Raw genomic sequence first — 20,919 nt, 5'->3', positions numbered from 1 at the left:
ATTAATAAACTGGAACTTCGGCGCTTATAACACAATTGGTTTATCATTAGCCATGACTGTAAATATGAACTGAATATTAAAGTTGCTAGTTTATTTTTGTTTTTAAATTTCAATAGCAGTTGCATGACTGAAGCACAGCATTGTGTGGCCCTCATCGGCGAGATGTTTTTTGTCACGGTCTGTGCCTTTTTATAGATTTTTTTAGATGGCTATGATTCGGTTTGGAGAGTAAAAGATATGGCAGTGAATTTACAGGGTATAAAAATAACACCTTAGTCCTCATTAATAACAACCCAAAAAGGGTATTATGGGTGACATAGTATACATTGTTATATTCATGACACTGTTCATAGACATGAAGTCATCGATTACTACTTTCATCAGGTGGGCCGTTAGCTTGTTTGCTATTCTAAGTTGAAAAAAACCTGAATTTATAAAACCGTGAAGCATCTCATAAATTTATTTTAATTATTATAGTGTTTTGTCTTTTTGTATTTTGTGCTAAATTCTCAATTTGAAAGAAAGTTACAATATACTGTAATAGCTAAAATAGGGTAATGTAAGTTTTGTTTTTATGAATAAGAGGGTTGTAGCGCACTTAATGTGTAATAATTTACTCTTATGGAAAGGTCCTGTAATTCAATGTAAGACTATAATTTGTAACAATTTTGAATTTTTAATATTTTAAATAGTATGGAATCGAACAAATTCTTTTAGGAATATATACATGTGGATTTTCTGTGGAAATAAAATATTACTTTTCAAGAGCTTTGTTTTATTTAACAAATTATAAACCTATTTTTTTTAGTGAAGATTATAAAGAGCATATGGAAAGACCATCTTAGATCACCTTTATAGCGACTAAGTATTGAATTTTGTTCAGAGAGTAGGTACAGTTTGACAAAAAATAGTTTGATGCGGTGACAGATGTAAATAATATTCTTGATTTTGTTTACCTAATTCTTGATAAAATGTCAACAACATTAGTGATATAAAATGTCAGTGTCAAGAATATTAGAAGTCAATATGTCAGAAATGTCAATTTGTCAACATTAGTTTTCTTTTTGATTTTGTCACGGTCACGCATTGATTATTCTATTTTTATCTCGACATCTACTTTAATTACAACTTAAAAACTTATAAATACAAAATACATATCTTTATTACAGTTAGTATTATTACATTGGTCCACGGATATTACGAGTAAAGTGAAAAAATACTCGTGTAAGTAATACAATTTTGTTTTGTCTAATATTTCACAATTACAATTATTAAAAAGAAACTTATAGTATATTTTAAATTGAATTGAAAGTGACCTAGTCGCCACTTATAAAATATCTGATTTCGTCATTATTATAAGGGAAACAATTAAAATTTATATTAGTAGTAGTAGGAAAATAAAATTACAGCGACTAGAATACAAATGAAACTTATGTTCAATAGTGGAGATAATTTGAAATTATTATGATGAGGATTTAATTTTTTTGCAACTGAACACCATCCAATCTTAAACTAAATTTACATCGCTTGTATATTTATACATTAATATCCATATGTATATAAGTATGTTTATATTTTATAGTTATGTATTGGTTGTCACTAGACAAATATTTTATTAAAAATCATATAAATCCATATTTAATTTTATGTGATTATAGACGAAATGAAATTATTGTCTAGTATCAGGGAACTTCCTGTCTTAGCCAAAAGTAATGTACACATAAAAAATGAAGAAACTTTATTAGAAAAATTAAATAAAATAATATCACAAGGTCATGAGAAATTACAAATTGTTACCGATTTTGACCACACTTTAACAAGGCACATTAAAGATGATGGGACACCAGTTTTGACAAGTTTTGGTAAGTTTTAATTAATAATTTCAATCAAATTAGTAAAAGAGTTAATAATGAAATTTGTAATTACTAATTGATATATAATATTTATTGCTTTGTATATTTATTAGAAAATCAATAATTAAATTTTCCTTAAATTAAAATTTAATGACACAATTCAGTAATGTGTGTGTTCACAATTATCTAAGTGTTTTTTAATTATTAATTTAATTATGAGTGAGCATAGGTTTATCAGACTGACTTGTATATTATGTATTCACTACAGGAATGCTAACAGCTTGTCCATCAGTCCCTCAACACTACAAAGATGAGGATATGAGACTATCTGCTATTTACAAACCTATAGAATCCAATGGATGTATCAGTGTTGAAGAAAAAACCAAACATATGGTTGATTGGTATGTGGCAGCAAATAGCCTTTTGAAGTAAGAACTGTTATTATCTAATTTAAGTTATTACTAATTTTTGCATCATTATCTTTGGTGTGACTGAAATATCTTGATTAATCACAATAATTACAAATTAAAAAGTATTTTATCTCCTTCACCACCCTTATTACCATAATGTACACCAAATTTTATGACAATTTGTCCCAAGGGTAATCAAACACTCACTTTTACATTTATAATATTAGTAAGAATAAAGAAAAAGAAATATTCTCCCATATGCACTAACTACATCATGGAAATTTTGAAAATAGAAATTTGGCATGCAGGTAAATCAAATTAAATGTGAGGATCATTAAGAGAATTAACCCAAAAAAAAAGCCAAAAACATATTTTTTTAATGGTAGAGAATCTTATTTAGCATGAAGTCAACCTTTTGTTATATTTACTGAGAGTGATCAATAAAGTTATTGTAAACAAATACATCCATATAAAATTGCAGGACACAGCCAGTTGTTAATGTTTTTATATTAAATAGGATAATTAAATTAATAAATATGCTGTTTTTTATTATTTGTAGAGGGATGATATTTCCAAAAAATGAATTAACTAAAGTGGCTGAAGGACTTAAGGACTGTTTTAGGTGAGTTAATATTAATCTTACACACATGAAATAAATAGTACTTTAACAGATACAAGTATCTAGGGAAAGGGTGATATGACCTCACTATGTACATCAAAGAACAGCCATTTTGAAACATTTTGGCAAATGTAATATTTTTTTATATGCCTGTGTGTCATCAAGGCAAAATTTTGAAATCTGATGATGATAATGATTATTTATGTGCTAATTATAACGAAACAATGTGATATCAGTCATAATTTCATAATAATTAGCACATAATTAAAACCTTTAACTTGCTTTTCTTTATAATATAATTTTGAAAATTGGAAAGATATTTTTATAGCAGATTATTATTACACATTTTTATTGTTTAATTTATGGCATGAAACCCTTGGCATTCTTCATAGTAGAATAGGCCACCCCTTTCTTTCCCATGGGTGTCATAAGGGAGGGCGAGGGATGGGCAGCAGCGTCGCTCTTAAAACATCTCTAAAGCCTGACTGCGGTTGCCAATCCGCCTGCCAAGTGTGGCATCTACTGGCAAAACTCTCCAAGGGGGAGGCTTATGTTCAGCAGTGGACAGTTAAAGGCTGATATGATGATTTGTAATAAACAAGCCAATCTCTATGCAACTGTTTAAAATACCTACTTTTACCAGAGGGAGACTTTGTACAAAAGTCGTTTGCTTGGGTACCTCTGTCCCATTCGTGTTTCAACCGTAAAGCAGTTGTGTTTGCATGGCTGTGTTTCGGTTTGAAGGGTGGGATATAGCATGAATTTACAGGATATAGAGGAATAACATCTGAGTCCTCAGGAATGGCAACGCATGGGAGGTATGGGCGAAACAGTATACTCTTATGTCCATGGTACTGCTCATGTCTATAGGCGACGGTTACCACTTTCCATTAGGTAGGCTGTCAGCTTGTTTGTCATTCTAAGTTGTATAGAAAAAAAAAAACCTAACATTCATTCCGGAATCTTATACTCGTATTACTCATGACGACATGGTGGTAGGACATGGTCGCATTAGTGGAATTTTGGAACAAGTGGATGTGACAAACTCACAAAAACTTAACTTTTCTAATTTCATAACCATCTCTTGACACTTTTATTGTTTGATTCCGAAACTAGTCGAGCTTTTCCGATTTAATTATACGTATGTTAAACCGGTAGTTATTACATTAAAATATCTTGACGGTTTATTTTCATTTAAAGTTGCCTTTAATCTCATTATAATCATATCATTATAATTATAGCATTAGAGTCAGTAATAGGTGTTTATCTGCGCCAGCCATAATTAAAATGTCGTTATAAGCGTTGAACTACATTGACAGCAAAAAGAAGTGATGCGAGTGCGTATGGAAAAGGCGAAATGCTCACACTTTTTTAGCTGGCAATCGTCCTAAATTTCCATTTTGCTGCCCCTTATTTTATTGTCGCTCAGAATAATTTTCTGGCTCTCACTGCCTAAATCAGAGTATTAATTAGTAATATTAGGTAGTTATCCTAGTATAGTAGTTACATATATAGACAGGGTTTTTTTTGATGGGTGAAAATGGTATGGTAACCTCGCCTGCGCGAGATAAGCTAGCGGAGCACCAGTGAAGGGTGATAGACGAGAATGAAAACAGGCCAGTTAGCCCATCATAATGAATTCATCAGGAATTAACCATGATAGGTTCCAGGGAGAAGCGCGAGGAGATCGACCTGGTTGGGTATATTGCTAACAATAGGATTCTTAGTCTCCATTACTAATAATCCCTTTCCCCCCAACGTTATATAGACAGGGTAAAATGGAAGTCGATTAGTGGAAGAATATTCTTAGTTTTTGTATGGCTAACAATACAAAAACAGAGAATGTAGAAACAAGCTTTAGAATATATTAGAAGAGAAATTTAGAGAATTACATCTGGACGCGGCGTTAGTGTGTCGTTAGAGTGGAAGGCTCAAATTTTTATGTCTCTTTTGACCCATGTTTCATTGGCAAAAGATGTGGAAATATTCAGTTCCACTCTCTTAAAAGGATGCTAACGATGTCGATTTCACCCTTTATAATATTCAAAATAACGAATTTAATTTGTTATTCAAACTTCAAAAACATTTTTTAGTCATACTTCAAAAGATTTGAAATTTCTGAATCCTTTCATACTTGCGCTAAAGATCAGCATCATACATTACTTGTCTATTCCCAAATTACATTATTCATGTTTTCCCGGATTTTTTTTAAATGATACTATTTCACCTGATTTCCAGGAGCGGCGTTGAACATTTAATAGAATGGAGTGAGAGCAATAAAGTGCCAGTATTGATATTCTCTGCCGGACTGGGGGACTGTGTCGTGGCCGCCGTGAAGTCTAGCAATTTAATGCGTGGAAACGTAAAGGTAAGATGTTTATATCAAGCTACAATATGTTTGAGCGCAGCTTTTTGAGCACGTAAGGTGCTCAGGAAGCTTACTCTTAAATCTCTGTAATCTCACGCTTACTCAGAAAGTTATTAGACATTAAAAAAGAAGATTGAGATTTATACAAATTTAACGCCTCTTTCGGTTATGGATATTTGATTTTAAGGAATAAAAAGTAGTATTTTATTCATCCATCCATTCAAAGGTTGCTTGGAAGAGATTGCTTTTAGTGATAAGGTCGCCCATTGTTTTCTTATTGTAATTATTTCTTGTATTTTTATTTATAATAAGTTTACTGTTGTAATCTTTTGGAGGAAACAATAAAGAGTATCTTACTTTCTTACGTGTAATTAGACCGAGAAAACTCGACTAGTTTCGGGATCAATTCGTGATACTCAATCACGAGCGCCTGTGACGCGATCGCAAGCTTGACACGTTGTAATTATTACATTAAAATATAATGTGTGCTTACGAAACTATTAACAATAAAATAAAAAGAAGTGTCACGAAGCCCAATCTGGATGTAAGATGGGCGACGCAAAAGTTTAATCAGTATGTTATCTCGGAAGTATCTCGTTTTGAGTGTCGTTTATGTGTCGTCATGAAGCAATAGATTGTGGAGCTGTTCAGTCGCTTGTTTCTCATAGCAATGTACAGTTCTGGTTAGTATTTGATTTTCCATTTAAGATTGTTACTAATATAATGATGTGTAACAAGTTTATAGCAGACACTTTGTTAAAATAAAATAAAAAACTACCTACCAAAATCTTTCTTACGCTTCTGTCGCTTACTTTACATTAGTAGGTAAGTGTTAGTTTATTTTGAAACAACCAAACCGTTGACTTGTACTTTGTTTCTGAAACACATGCGACAAAGAAATAGTTCTCTTTTCATTTAAGAGTTTCCTCTTGTCGCTTCAACTAATTCATGCATCTTCGTCCAGCCAGTTCTATCCCAGGCCATATCCTTGACCTCCCTATACGACATAACACCTAGTGTTTCTTTTATCTATCCCATGTAATGATTCCTCGGTCTTCCTCTTCCTCTATCTTTCCTTCTACTATGATTTAAAAAAAAATCATCATGTCGTATAAGGTGGCCCAGCATTTTGCCTCTTCTATTCTGTATTATTTTAATTAATGTTCTTTTCTCGTTCACTCTTTTCAGGACTTCCTCATTCGTTAGTTTTTCTGTCCAGCTTATTCTTTCCATTCTCCTCCATGTCCACATTTCGAATGCCTCAAGCATCTTTCTTTCCTTCTGCGTCATTGTCCATGTTTCACACCCATATAATGCTATGCTCCAAATATAAGTTTTTATAAATTTCTTAAGGATTATTTTGGAAATTTTTGATGTAAATATATGTTTTTTGTTGTCATAGGCCTGTTTTGCGACCGTTATTCTAGTTTTAATATCCAATGTGCACCTAGCGTCTTCTAGGATTATACTTCCCAAGTACTTAAAGTTCCTAACATTTTGAATAAGCATGTTATTTATTTGACTTTGGGTTTGCAGTTCAATTGGCTTTTTAGAAGTACTGAGTATTTTGGTTTTATTTGTGTTAATTTTGAAATTACATTTCCTTAAAAATTGTATCCATAAAATTTAATAAAGAAATAGTTATGTATTCATATTTATTTATTAATTTTAAATATTTATTACTTTTATTATTTAATATAAAATTTAAAGTTATTGACTCCAAAGTTGAATTTGATACGATCCTTAATCTTATGGAACTTCTCTGAGACCTTTTCCCTATCTTTAGATCTCAATGACCATGGACGCAAACCGACGAGCCCCATCGGGGGATTTTTAGTAAGAGATTGTTAATAACGGTGACTGGGCCTCATTGCTAGCAATATACTCTGTCTGGTCGACCTCTATGTGGACATCATCGGGGTTAATTCTTGATAAAGTCATCGCTATTGGCCAGTTGACTTGCTTTTACTTTCGCCCATCATTTTTCACCACTGTCCTGTCAGCGTGTAGGTATCGATAGCGCAAGCGGGCTCACCATTCCATTATCTAATTATCCATTAAGAAAAGATCGCTTCGTCCCTAAGGCTGGTACTGTTTGAAGTAAAATATTGATTGCACCAACCACGCTGTATAAGAATAATTTGACAGCTATCTATTTACAGTATAATTTGTTGCAGGTTGTAGCCAATTTCCTGGCCATGAACGAGAGAGACGAAATAGTTGGCATGCAAGGTGAAATAATACATACTTTGAATAAAAACGAAACGGCCATCAAGAACACAGAATACTATGGAATGGTTAAGGATAGGAGTAATGTTCTCTTAATGGGCGATAACATCGGCGACGCGGGAATGGCCGAGGGCATGGAGCATTGCGATGTCGTCATAAAAATAGGATTCCTTAGTTGCAAAGTGGAGGAAAATTTACAAAACTACATGGACAAGTTTGATATTGTGCTAGTCAACGAACACACTTTGGACGTTGCGAATGCTTTAATTGATTTGCTGCAGTGATTTGTGAAACTGTCTATTTGTTTCATCAAGCCAACACAACGAGGACTTTGTTTTGAAATAATTGAACCGGTTACGTTGTAAACGAATTATAACAGTTAATTATATTATTAATGTTATTTTATGATATTTTTTTGTTGAACATGTTAATTTTTATTAATATTATTAAATGTTATAAAATTTGTGTTTTGATGTGCCACACAGCATTAAACACTAAACAGAGAGATTAGTAAAGGTCACGTTTATAATAATAATAATAAACTTTATTTGCAATGATTTTGGTTATAAAACATTTGATCTTATAAATTAAAAGTACCTTACAAAATCTACTTAGGTCAAGCGTGCAAATATTGAAAACAAAAATTACAATGATTTAATTTAAAAAAAAATATTATATATTTAATATATATATAAAATATTGAGAATAAATATAGTATTTTTACATATAAACATACTTGAATCGGTATAAAAGGTATATGTATAGGTATATGTATAATAAATTTGGAAGCTGTAACACTCATTACATTTACTTATCTTTGTGAAAGCAGTAAATTCTCAAGGCAGTGCACAACAACTACACGGACAGCAAAAAAAGCAAGACAAGTACATGGGTAAATTTAGTTGTGAAAGCGCTATTTAGTTGTTCTTTTTTTTATGGGTGAGAATGGAATGGTAACCCCGCCTGCGCTAACGGGATACGCTGGCGCGGCACCAGTGAAGAGTGATCGATGAGAATGAAAACTGGCTAGTTAGCCCATAATAATGAATTCATCAGGAATTACCCATGATAGTTTTCAGGGGGAACCGCGAGGAGGTTGACCTGGTTGGGTATATTGCTAGCAATGGGATTCTCAGTCTCCATTACTAACAATACCTTTCCCCCCGCTTTTAAGTTTTTTTTTTTGATGGATGATAATGGCATGGTAACCCCGCCTGCGCTATCGGGATACGCTGGCGGAGCACCAGTGAGGGATGATTGGTGAGGATGAAAAGGCAGGTCAGTTAGCCCATCGTGTTGAATACACTTGGAATTCAGCACGATGGTTTCCAGGGGGGACCACGGGGAGGTCGACCTGTTAGGGTATATTGTTAGCAATGGGACTGATAATCAGCATTACTAACAATCCCTTCCCCCAAACTATTTAGTTATTAGTTCTAGGTGACACGGGCAATCTGCAATCAGTCGATAATTTTTTACTTATTAACACACGCGACGTATTGAATTTGTTTTAAGTGATTCAAGTCCCTGCCGTTGTTCGTACATGAAACCCGCCATGATGGCGGGGTCCTCTCCCGATTCTCCCAAGCATCGTATCGATGTTGGCCGCAATGTTCGCTGGCCAAAGCGCTATAGTTATTATAGTGAGAAACAATTAGAACTCTGAGTCTTATGGCTGCGAGCTTAATGTGATCTATGACCTAGCAGATCTAAACTTGTACCAACGAGCTTCTCTTCTTCCTGACGAGTGCACTGAGAAAAACTATAGCCTTTAATATTTATTGGAATATAGGCCTATGTTTTAATATATTTCTATTGAAAAACTGTTATGTTTCATACTGGATCTAATAGAATATATATGATAATATACAATATATTTATATTCTATTATTTTTATCGTTAAGATGTAGTTAGATATGCGTGCCTCATCGCAACATTATTGTATTATTTTCTTATGTATTTCTCTAGCTCGCAATAAGGTTCAATTATTTAGTGTTAAACTTATTTTATTTTTTTTTTCTCTTTATTTTGACATTATATCAAGGCTGGGGGCAATGGTTACGCCGCTTCGATTGTACCTGGGTTCATCTATTTTATTATGCTCTGTGGGCAAGTGACGTACCAAAAACGCTACAGGGCAGAGTGCAATTATCCCGCTTGCCAAGCGAACCCGTCGCGCGCGCGCATCGCAGTGAAAAATATAGTATACAGTTTTGTTTTTTTTTTTTTTATACAACTTAGAATGGCAAACAAGCTGATGGCCCACCTGATGGAAAGTGGTAACCGTCGCCTATAGACATGAGCAGTACCGTGGACATAACAGAGTATTCTGTTTCGCCCATGATACCCCCTATGCGTTGCCATTCCTGAGGACTCAGGTGTTATTCCTCTGTACCCAGTAAATTCATGCCATATTCCACCCTTCAAACCGAAACACAGCCATGCAAACATAACTGCTTCACGGTAGAAACACGAATGGGACAGAGGTGCCCAAGCAATCGACTTTTGTACAAAGACTCCTTCTGGTATGATATGTTGGTATTATTATTTATGTTGGACAAATTAAGTAAAAACTATTCCGTGTTATTCTGCCCATCGAAGCCATCCAAAAACAGCATAGAAGACAAGGAGCTGAACTGCCGTGGTTAGGTCATCCACTTAGGCACACCCGCGCTGTACTCGTGAGTTGAAGCTATCGAAGGTACGCATAACTTCCACCTTTCGCCTTGTCCATGTTTTTGTCCAGGCGTACTTTACGGGGATGGCCGTAGGCCGTGCCCATTCCAGAATTGCCTGATGCCTACCCTAGGACCCAAACTTCACAGGTTCGCCTGGGAGTACATATGTATGCGTTTTTTTAAGGAGTCATGCCCACCCTAGATAATTATTTTAAATATGCCATATGCCTATGATAGAAAATATAACAGAAAATACTATTCCTCCACCCTTATTTATTACTTTCAACAAATACCATTATTTATTATTTTCAACGTAAGTTTATAAAAGTATATGTGAATATTACAGGAAAAATTTAACGATATTTCTATCACAATATTTTAAATGTCCTCCAAAAACAAAGTCATATGCTGTTGGATTTGTAGCCATAAATAGAAACTAAACTAAGGAACAATTGAAATAACAGCAACAATATTTATTAAGCATTTATTGCATATAAAAAATACAATATGGTAATTTTATTTCATATGCTCTCTCTATACATTTAAATAATAATTTCATATTCACATAATTCAAATATATTTCTATCCAAAGAAAACAAAAATCTATTTACAGATTATTTTCTGTACGGAACTCTCGGTGAGTTAGTTTAAGTCACACTTGGGTTTTTTTTACGTAGTGAATCACTAGGACTCAACGACATTGTTACCAATATATGTATACTAATCGCACAATTTGCCGAGCCTATTTATGTAGGCGTTTTAAATTTTTATATTCAGTTAGTTTATCCTTACAATCACTTTAACCAGCTCACAGAAGGTCTCTACTGGACACGGGTCTTTTCAAAGACACGCCATTAAGCGCGAACAATTGTTACCAGCCACCAGTGTATGGCGTCACTCTACCTAGCCGAAGGTAGCTTTAAACTGCGTATGCGGGGGGAAAAGGGATTTTACTAATATATATATATATATATATATATATATATATATATATATATATATATATATATATATATATATATATATATATATATATATAATATAATATAATAATATAATAAGGTTATGAATATTCCATTGCAATATAGCAATATAAGTTTGTTTTTTAAATTGGTTTGACTGAGCATCAATAGTAGTACTTCGTCAAACGTTAGAAATCATAAATATTAAAATACTAATAACCCAGCCCAGCTTCGCACGGGCAGATAGAATTTTCGACCAAAATATATAGCATATGTTTAGATTATTTATAGAGGAATAATTCTTTCCCACATGTTTTTTGGGTAACTTGAACAGTTTACTCAGCACACGCAACGGAAGCCCTCAAATATGAATAAATTTTCCCGTTTTTGCAACATTTTTCACGGACGTTTTGCTCCTATTGGTAGCAGCGTGATATTATATAGCCTAAAGCCTTCCTCGATAAATGGACTATCCAACACAGAAATATTTTTTCAATTCGAACCAGCAATTCTTGAGATTAGCGCGTTTAATCAAACAAATTCTTCAGCTTTATAATATTAGTATAGATATGAATCTATGTACTCAAAGGATTAATTAATAATCTGTAATTATCTATAACATATACAAATATATAAAGACAGATCAGCTAGTTTGCCTTCATATTATTGATATTTTGCACTAAATTTGATGCGGTTTTTCCAGTTGTTCTCCTGAAAGTGTAATTTAAAACTTTGTGAACTTGATACACCATCTAGAAGCGGACGAAGTAGCGGACAAAAGTTAGTTTGTAATATTAGTAAAGATAAATAAATGTAATATGTAGACTTCTAATAAATTTATATTATAATTTTCCTTTAATAAGTTTATCAGTGAAGCGGTAGCCCAATTGGCAAGAATGGTTCCGGCATGATAACTTAAATCCCGTCCACTTTGAAATTTTTCAACTATTTAATAATTGTTATTATGTTCATCAAATAGTATCATAAAGTGCAACTTAAAACGCATTGGCGTTCTGGCAACACTATTATAACTATTATTAATATAATAAAAGCAGCGCTTTAGTATTGATGAGTATCATATTGATTGAGTCTGTATGTGTGTCATATAGCCTGTTATTATTATTTGATTATAAATTTGTGTAGTGGTTTTTCAGCGACAGAAACTAGTGTTCAAGCTTAAAAAATTTATTGACTCAGAATTAATAAAATGTAAGTACAATTAATTAAATAAATATCTATATTGTTTGAAGTGTAGACAGATTAAAGAAAGTTAACTTGAGTTTTAAATGTAATGTAGTAACACTGTTTTTACAATGGCGCTGGGCAGCTCAGTATGTATTTTAATTATTAACTTAATGGTTTTAATTATTATAGTTATTATAGAAAACTTAAAAAAGTTTTTCTTGCAACAACACAACATACTAATTATAGCGCATTATGCTCTTAGTAGCATCTTAAGACATTCTTAACTATGATTGTTTTATTAGGATAATATAAATAATAGTATCCATTTTGTCTCACTAAAATAACAAAATTGTTTAAGAAAATTTATATGGGGAATTTTAATAAGAACAATAAAAGCGAAGAAAAATCTTTTTAGAAATGTTATCTGTCTGTTTATCTATCTATCTGTATGTTTGTTTCGGTATTACTCAAAAGCTATCCCACCAAATTAAATGCATTTCTCAAAGTTGTGTTCCTAAGGGTATAATTTAAAATCTGGTGTGTGTGTTGTATCTTGATATGTTATCTGGAAGTGATTTGTTTCATTGGCTTTCTACTTAAATTGTTAGAGCATTTTTTAAAGGCATCCATTTGTTTTATAAAAATTGACAAATAATTGCGATGTTACTACATAGAATTTTTAGACGCTTCGATAAAGTACGTCTTTATCTCCCTCCCCCCCCCCTTCCAGTACCTGCATGCATCCCTCCAATTTACTTACGTAATATACCTACTACATTCGTTCGTCTTATTTCATTATTCATTGTCCTTTAGCCAAAATGACTGTCGTGCTTAAGGATATTTTGCCATTGAATCAACAAAATGTCTTCATTTCCAACGAGGAACAACTTTTGAAGAAGATCAACAGTATGAAGTCGGATACGTATGCGAAACTACAGATCGTTACTGATTTTGATCACACGCTGACAAGGCCTGATGGGCTGACTTCTTTTGGTAAGTAGAAATGGTCTAATGTAATGTACACTTGTCTTCATTCGTTTATATTTGCCTACTGGGCCCATAATAATAATAATTTTTATTTCGGACTTTTTTGGTCCATTAAATATTTATTAGTAACAATATTCTTAAAACGAATGTTAGTAAATTTATATACACAATACACACACAGATAATATATTAAATAATATATAGATAATCACCGTTGCACAAATTCATTGGAAATTGCGCAGCAGTGATTAACGTACACACAGTCCAGCCTGCTTGCTATCATACTCAAGATATTACCTAAATATACAGTATAACAAAACTATGTACTAGTACTTAGTATATTGATTATCCTTTAACTGTCCACTGCAGAATATAAGCCTCCCCCTTGAGGGGGTTTTGCCAGTAGTAGCCACGTTTAGCGGGCGAATTGGCAAACACAGTTAGGTTTTAGAGATGTTTTAAGGGGGACGCTGCTGCGCATGCGAAAGGATGGGGTGGTCTATAGAATACTTAGTATAATACTATAAAGTGAAAAGCTTAACCCTCATCCAGGGATGGGCATTAGATAATTCAGAGATGTCTACCACCTTTTTAATACGCCTAAGAGTGAGGCTATCCTTATAGTCTGGGGGGAAAGGCCAGGATATACCGCCAACGTATATACGGCCAGGTTTAGATCAAAATAACTGGTATTGTCACAGTTGAAGTCGATTTTTTATGCTCAGAGTCATTGTTCAATATGATGCCCACGGCCACTTTCTACCATCGTACGGCTCGCCATCGACAGGGAGTTCATCCTCATATCCTACAACCGCAATGGTCGCGTACACCGCGGTTTTAGAGATGTTTCCTTCGACGAACACTCAGGTTATGGAATGAGCTTCTTGCCGAGGTTTCCCCAAGAGCCTACAGCATGGGGTTGTTCAAATGGGGAGTAAAGAGGTTTCTTCAAAGAGGGTCGGCAACGTACGCGTAATACCTCTGGTATTGTAGGTGTTCATAGGCTACGGTAACCACTTACCATCAGGTGGGTCGTATACTTGTTTGCCACCTCAGTGGTATAAAAAAAATTATGGGAGTAAACTTTAATTATTCGTGACACATAATTTAATTATAAGAATAACATTTAAAACAATTCGTTACAATTGGCTATTTATCTATGTGGGGTTTACCGAAAGAATTCACTTTTAGAGATAAGCTCGCCCCTGTATACTATTATGTATAACTAACTGTACCCCACGGCCGCGCCTGCGTGAATCAGTACGTAATTACCTTATGTACTAAATTAGGAGTATAATCTACAGCATTATAACAGGATTATTATTTTGTTATAATGCTTTTTGTGTACAATAATGTATTAATATGAAAATTCTGTTGACAAATAAAGAGTGTGACTAATGCAGGCCACACGCATTGCATTGTATAAATACATAGTGTGGCATACATTATTGTCTGCAATTTTTACTGTGTGGTAGGTCAGACATGCGGTTTAGCATAAGACTGTCAGCATATTAATTGCGAAATTATACTTTATTTGGTGGGAAATTTAAAATTGCCACAGTGTATTTGCGTCGGATTTTTTTTTATACAACTTAGAATGGCAAACAAGCTGACGGCCCACCTGATGGAAAGTGGTATCCGTCGCCTATAGACATGAGAAGTATCATGTACATAACAGAGTATACTGTTTCGCCCATGATACCCCCCATGCGTTGCCATTCCTGTGGACTCAGGTGTTATTCCTCTGTACCCAGTAAATTCACGCCATATCCCACCCTTCAAACCGAAACACAGCCATGCAAATACAGCTGCTTCACGGTTGAAACACGAATGGGACAGAGGTACCCAAGCAATCGACTTTTGTACAAAGTCTCCCTCTGGTAAAGTTAGGGTCAGGAACTCACAAGGATAAAACATTCAATCAGTCAATCATAGTCGTGGATAGATAGATAGATAGATAATTTATTTGCATTACTTACTTACAGCACACAAATTACAACATAGATATAAAAAAAAGTGAGATAATATAAATGATAAAAATTTTTATATAAAGCTAAATACAATTTTCGTTTGTGCGTGTGCCATAGCAATACAATTATTCGTATTTATTTATATCGCATTATCAAAAATATATAATTATAAAATGAATAAAAGTATCTACAGTCTAAACAATTTTTTTTAATGGACATTGATGGGACATCAGTGAGTGATGTCAGGTAAGAATGAAAAGGCAGGTCATTTAGTCAGTCCATCGTGATTAATACACCTGGGATTTAGCACGATGGTTTCCAGGGGGACTATGTGGAGGTCAAACTGACAGGGTGTATTGCTGGCAATGGTAGTCCATTTTACTAACAATCCCTTCCCCCCTAGTCAAAACTATTAATCTGGAAAGTTGAAATTTAAAACAGGTTTATTTTATAACGTAAGTTTCCGTTAATGTTGAATTTTTAAAAAATCCATTATTTTAAAGTGTCAATTTGATAGGTAAACACGATAAAAACACACATGTAAAATTTTTGGCAACTGCTAGTTAATTAGATATGAAGTTAGTTTCAACCGACTTCGAAAAAAGAGGAGGTTCTCGATTCGGCGATATTTTTTTCATGTTTATCTCATTACACCTTCGCTTATAAATCGATTTATATATTTTTTTATCTGAAAAGATGTACTATCAAGTTGGTTCCATGAAAATTTTATCAAAATCAATTCAGAGGGCCTACCATGAAGTATTTTCCGAAATTTCGGGAACGAACGAAACAGAAATTTGATGTTAAAATTACATAATACATGCTGTTTAAAATTATTAAAAAAGTTAAAATATCGTTCCTTTCGACTATTAGAATAGGATTTATGATGAACGAAATGTTAAGCTCCATTTACTGGATCGATTTTGATAGGAACAAAAACACGAAATTAAGCCCGAAATTTCGGAGTTTAATTTCATGGTAGACCACCAGTACTTTAGTTTTAAATATAAAATAATCGGTTTTGTCATTCAAGTTGATGTTTTTTTTTCTTGAAACAATAAGAGTAGATCTGTCAAAATTCATTAGATTGTACTGACACTGATATGATGATTTATAATATTACAGATATGTTTAACAAATGTCCGTCAGTACCTGTTGAATACGTACAGGTAAATGAGAAATTGAAGAAAGAATATGGAGATGCTACGAAAACCGTCAACATGAGCGACGGAGAGATAACTGAGCACTATTCACAATGGTTTAGAAAAGTTTACGACGAGCTCAAGTAAGAGAATTATGTTTACAGTCATTATCATATAGATTTATTTATTTACTAGCCTTTATTCCAGCAAAGAACTCGTGTGACTGGGAATGAAAGTAGCTTATAATGTACTACTTCGTCCCAAATAGGCACTAAGTGTACCTGATAATTCTTGGAGTCGAAAAGTGACAAACTGAATTTAATATTAGGCCAATTTATCTCGGTCAATCGACAATGTATCCTGATAACTATTTGCGCATTTAAAATATTTGCATAAATGCAAACTAAACTGTGATAGACTCTATATAAAATGTTAACTAACATAACAGAGGAATAACATTTGAGTCCTCAGGAATGGCAACGCATGGGGGGTATCATGGGCGAAACGGTATACTCTGTTATGTCCATGGTACTGCTCATGTCTATAGGCGATGGTTACTACTTTCCATCAGGTGGGCCGTCAGCTTGTTTGCCATTCTAAGTTGTATAAAAAAAAAATCTTTTTTCTTATTCTGATCGGACAAAGTTTTGGACTGTTATATTTAATATATCTACATTTTCGTTACACCTTGGATGAACAAGTTATAATATAAAGATAAAAATCCTGACTGACTGCCTCATCAACGCTTAACTAAACTAATAATGATTAAATTACTAAATTTTTAAAGTAAGTTTCTTTTACGATCTACAAAAGTGAGATTTTTTTGATTAAATAAGAGAGATTTTTTAAAAATGCGGTCCATAAGTCCCTATATATACAATATAATATAATATATAAGGGTGGAAATTGATGTGAAAATTTTATTAACCCATAGATCTAAAAATTTCCCATAAATTCTCTTAAATAAAAATAATGAAACTCAATTTCAACATTCCTCAAATTTTAACCCGTAACTGTATTCAAAAATGCATGAAGCAAAGACAAATGTCCTTCATCGCACAGACGTAAGAATTAAACCTAAAAATACCAAATTTAGTTAGAAATAGAATAGAATAGAAATTTATTATTTGACAAAAACATAAAGTTACAAACACAAGATACAATGAGCCCCATACTAGGCGAACCTGCATCGTGAGCACCCGACAAAGATTAACAAATCACAATGTGTTATAATGAAGTGAACATAGTGGACGGGTATTAATATAAAAGAAAAGGAATATAACATTAACATAATGCTCATTTGCTGAGCAATTCTGAAAAATGAAATAAATAATATAAATACACAAGCAATTACAACAGAAGGTAAGATAGAAGGAAGAAGGGGGAGAGGGAGACCGAGACATAGTTACATCAGACAGATGAAGGAAGGAGTTGGTGTCGTGTCGTATCAAGAGGTGAAGAGACTCGCTGAAAATCGTAGTGAGTGGCAAGAGCTCCACCGATAAGAGTGCAGCTCTTAAATGGATAGATAGATAGTAATATACATATGTATGCCCTTAAGAGAAGCGAAAATGTGTATATGAATGTGGGTATATTTGTAAGCATGTGTGAATGTGTGTTGTGTAGAAAGATGTGTACTGTATGTTATTATTTTCCAAACCACAGTTTTTTAGTTCAGATAATAGATTCCTTTATGACCTACATACGTAATAACAAAAATTTTAAAACTTCGATGCCTTAGGTAAAAATAGGGATGGAAGTTTCAATATAGCGGGATCATTTTTTCTTATTGTAATTAAAAAAAACTATTTTATCTCTCAAGTTGATTGATTTACAAAATTTCATTAAAATCGATTGAGCGGTATCAGAGATTAGCGTGAACAAATATCATGACACGGGATTTTTACATTTACCATATTAAATATTTTTTAGGCTTAGTATTTAATACAGTCTTCTTTTACAGGGCGCATATTGAGAAATTTCCTTTGAGTGAACTTGATGAACAGGCAGACAAAGTAAAATTCAGGTAAGAACTACGAATAAAGGTAAACAGTATCACAAATTGTATTGCAAAGAGGATGTCCTGAAAGATACTCTTTATTACCTCAAAAAAATTACAGTATTAAACTTATTAATATAAAACAAATTTCAAGAAACGATCCAATCATTCAGGTATTACTCATAAATATGACTGAGTAGTAGGTATTGAGGTTTTTTTTTATAAAATAATTAAAATGAAACCTAGGCCATGGTGTTGGTTAACGCTGGCGGCATATTTTATTATTACTAGGTTTATGGTAGATTTACATGCTCCCTCCCGTTCTGTGGAAAGTATCATAATTAATTCCTGTGAAATCCTTACGATGTTACGAGGTCTAACTTCAACATTTATTGTTACTGACTGGTTCCTAATATACAATTATCCCTTAAAAAATATGAAATTGTCGCAATTTTTTTTTCATCGGTAATAAAAATTTACAGGTATGGCGTGGAAAACTTGATAAAGACGTGCGAGGAAAAAGAAGTGCCTATATTGATTTTCTCCGCTGGAATGGGTGAATGCGTTGATGCAGTTATCAAAAAAAATAATTTACAGTCCCTCCCCAATATTAAAGTAAGTTAACAGGTATTTCTAATTGATCAATAAAATATGATTGTAATTTAATTAATTAGGACTTTAGTGGAGGTTAAAGTTTCTGTAGATTACTAAATTTTGTTGTACATAAATAAACTATACCTTAGTTAAGTACGTATCTATTTTGAGACTTCATTATTTTTAGATCATCGCTAACTATTGTGAATTGGATAGTAATGGCAAAGTGCTCGGTGTGAAGGGTGATTTTTTGATGCACTCCCGTAATAAAAACGAGGCTATCAAACACTACGTCAAATTAGACGAACACTTCAAGGAAATGGAAAAACGTCGCAACGTGATTCTAATGGGTGATATGACGGGCGACGTCGGCATGGTTACAGACGAGAGCTGTAACATTATCAAGATAGGCTTTTTATCTCTTAATGGAAAGCAAAATATAGAGGAAACGGAGAAAAATAAAAAGAAGTATCTAGATGTATTCGATATTGTACTTCTCAATGAAAATACCATGGATGTACCGAATGCTATATTGAATATAATAAATAATGCTTATTGAATGTCACCATATCAAGATTAAGCGTTACCGTAAAAACAATTTGCATATTATCAAATTTATTTATATAGTGTCGATCATTTTTTATACTTTTATATTTTAATATTTATTTTTTATATGTCCGTATTATTAAAACAATATTGTAAATAAACGTATTCATCGAATTTATTGTGTTTTATTGTAATGTTATTTCTACTTACTTGTTTTGTATAGATACTAGGTAGATAAATACTTCAGTCAATAACAACATACAATTTTAAATTGTTAAATAAAAAGAAATTTTGAAATAGTCGACTGAAATTGGAAAAAAACCGAAATCCGATTTTTGTTGTGTAATATACGACACCAGGCAATAAATAAATCTATATGCCTGACAATTTCGCCTCTTTGTAATTTGCAAAAAAAAAAAAACAATTGTATAAACAATTTAAGAATTAGAATATCAATTCAAGAACATATACTAATTCTACAAATAAATTATCAAGATTTCAACAAGATATTCTTATGTAAAGCCAAAAACAGACATATTAATTATAATAGTGTTTGTTAGTTTTTTTTATGCAGCTTAGAATGGCAAACAAGCTGACGGTCCACCTGGTGGAAAGTAGCAACCGTCACCTATAGATATGAGCAGTACCATGGACATAACAGAGTATACTGTTTCACCAATGATACCCCCCATGTGTTGCCATTCCTGAGGACTCGAGTGTTATTCCTCTGTACCTTGTAAATTCATTGCCATATCCCACTCTTCAAACCGAAACACAGCCATGCAAATACGAGTACAACTGCTTCACAGTAGAAATACGAATGGGATAGAGGTGCCCCAGCAAACGACTTTTGTACAAAGTCTCTCTCTGGTGGGACTTGTTAATATCATACATACATACATATCTCTCACGCCTGTCTCCCATTAGGGTAGGCAGAAACAATGGAACGACAAATGTTTCGATACAAACAAACCTCTTTCGCTTCTTCCACATTCATCAATCTTTTCATACATTACGGGTACTTTTAATTTGGCCCTTCTTCAGCATGTCACCTATTTGGTCGGCATACGTCGTCTAGAGCGGCTCCTACCGACATCTCCATCCTTACTTGATCGATAAATCTCTTTCCTCTTCTTCTTTCATCCATCCTCTCCAATTGTCTTTCAGTCCACACTTCATTCTAACCACACTGTTTCTTATTCTATCTTTTAATGTAATACCACATATACTTCTCAAACCTCATCTCTACAGCATTTCCTACTTCTATGCATCTTCTGCCATACCCATGATTCGTTTCCATAAATGAGGTGTAGGTGTCTGAATTATGGCAAAGCTCGCCTTGCGATATATTTTTGCTTGCCATAATTGAGAGCAGTG

General features: G+C 33.3%; 2 protein-coding genes across 4 annotated transcripts; both read left to right on the top strand.

Annotated features, from left to right (window-relative positions):
- Positions 1-1,056: 1,056 nt before the first annotated feature.
- On the top strand, positions 1,057-7,940 carry LOC113523590 (7-methylguanosine phosphate-specific 5'-nucleotidase-like). The gene is made up of 6 exons (XM_052902803.1): positions 1,057-1,224; positions 1,659-1,862; positions 2,122-2,281; positions 2,823-2,885; positions 5,121-5,250; positions 7,428-7,940. Exons 2-6 carry the CDS (start codon positions 1,664-1,666, stop codon positions 7,761-7,763), a joined length of 888 nt encoding a protein of 295 aa, XP_052758763.1. The 5' UTR covers positions 1,057-1,224; positions 1,659-1,663; the 3' UTR covers positions 7,764-7,940.
- A 3,842-nt stretch (positions 7,941-11,782) lies between these two features.
- Positions 11,783-19,716, top strand: LOC113509091 (7-methylguanosine phosphate-specific 5'-nucleotidase A-like). 3 transcript variants are annotated; one of them, XM_031907662.2, is made up of 7 exons: positions 11,785-11,899; positions 12,263-12,328; positions 13,118-13,297; positions 16,387-16,546; positions 18,367-18,429; positions 18,885-19,017; positions 19,184-19,716. In XM_031907662.2, coding segments are annotated over exons 1-7 (975 nt in total). In that variant the 5' UTR covers positions 11,785-11,898; the 3' UTR covers positions 19,556-19,716. The 3 variants fall into 3 exon arrangements, with proteins under 3 accessions (XP_052758756.1, XP_031763522.2, XP_052758755.1); XM_052902795.1 differs by having other exon boundaries at positions 11,794-11,899; positions 12,274-12,328; XM_052902796.1 differs by lacking the exon at positions 13,118-13,297 and having other exon boundaries at positions 11,783-11,899.
- The last annotated feature ends 1,203 nt before the right edge of the window (positions 19,717-20,919 follow it).

This window comes from Galleria mellonella, unplaced genomic scaffold (genome assembly GCF_026898425.1).
Source record: "Galleria mellonella isolate WM207_F2 unplaced genomic scaffold, CSIRO_AGI_GalMel_v1 utg96, whole genome shotgun sequence".
In the NCBI taxonomy this organism is placed as follows: Eukaryota; Metazoa; Arthropoda; class Insecta; order Lepidoptera; family Pyralidae; genus Galleria; species Galleria mellonella.
The sequence above is the reverse complement of the archived record's forward strand: the minus strand, read 5'-3'. Positions and strand labels throughout refer to the sequence as shown.

Bases quoted from the DNA above. Each gene is read 5' to 3' on its own strand.
- LOC113523590 (XM_052902803.1), top strand. From the start codon at position 1,664: ATGAAATTATTGTCTAGTATCAGGGAACTTCCTGTCTTAGCCAAAAGT. The intron at 1,863-2,121 runs GTAAGTTTTAAT...TATTCACTACAG, and splicing joins ACCAGTTTTGACAAGTTTTG to GAATGCTAACAGCTTGTCCA. The intron at 2,282-2,822 runs GTAAGAACTGTT...TATTATTTGTAG, and splicing joins GCAGCAAATAGCCTTTTGAA to AGGGATGATATTTCCAAAAA.
- LOC113509091 (XM_031907662.2), top strand. The intron at 13,298-16,386 runs GTAAGTAGAAAT...ATAATATTACAG, and splicing joins TGATGGGCTGACTTCTTTTG to ATATGTTTAACAAATGTCCG. The intron at 16,547-18,366 runs GTAAGAGAATTA...CTTCTTTTACAG, and splicing joins AAAGTTTACGACGAGCTCAA to GGCGCATATTGAGAAATTTC.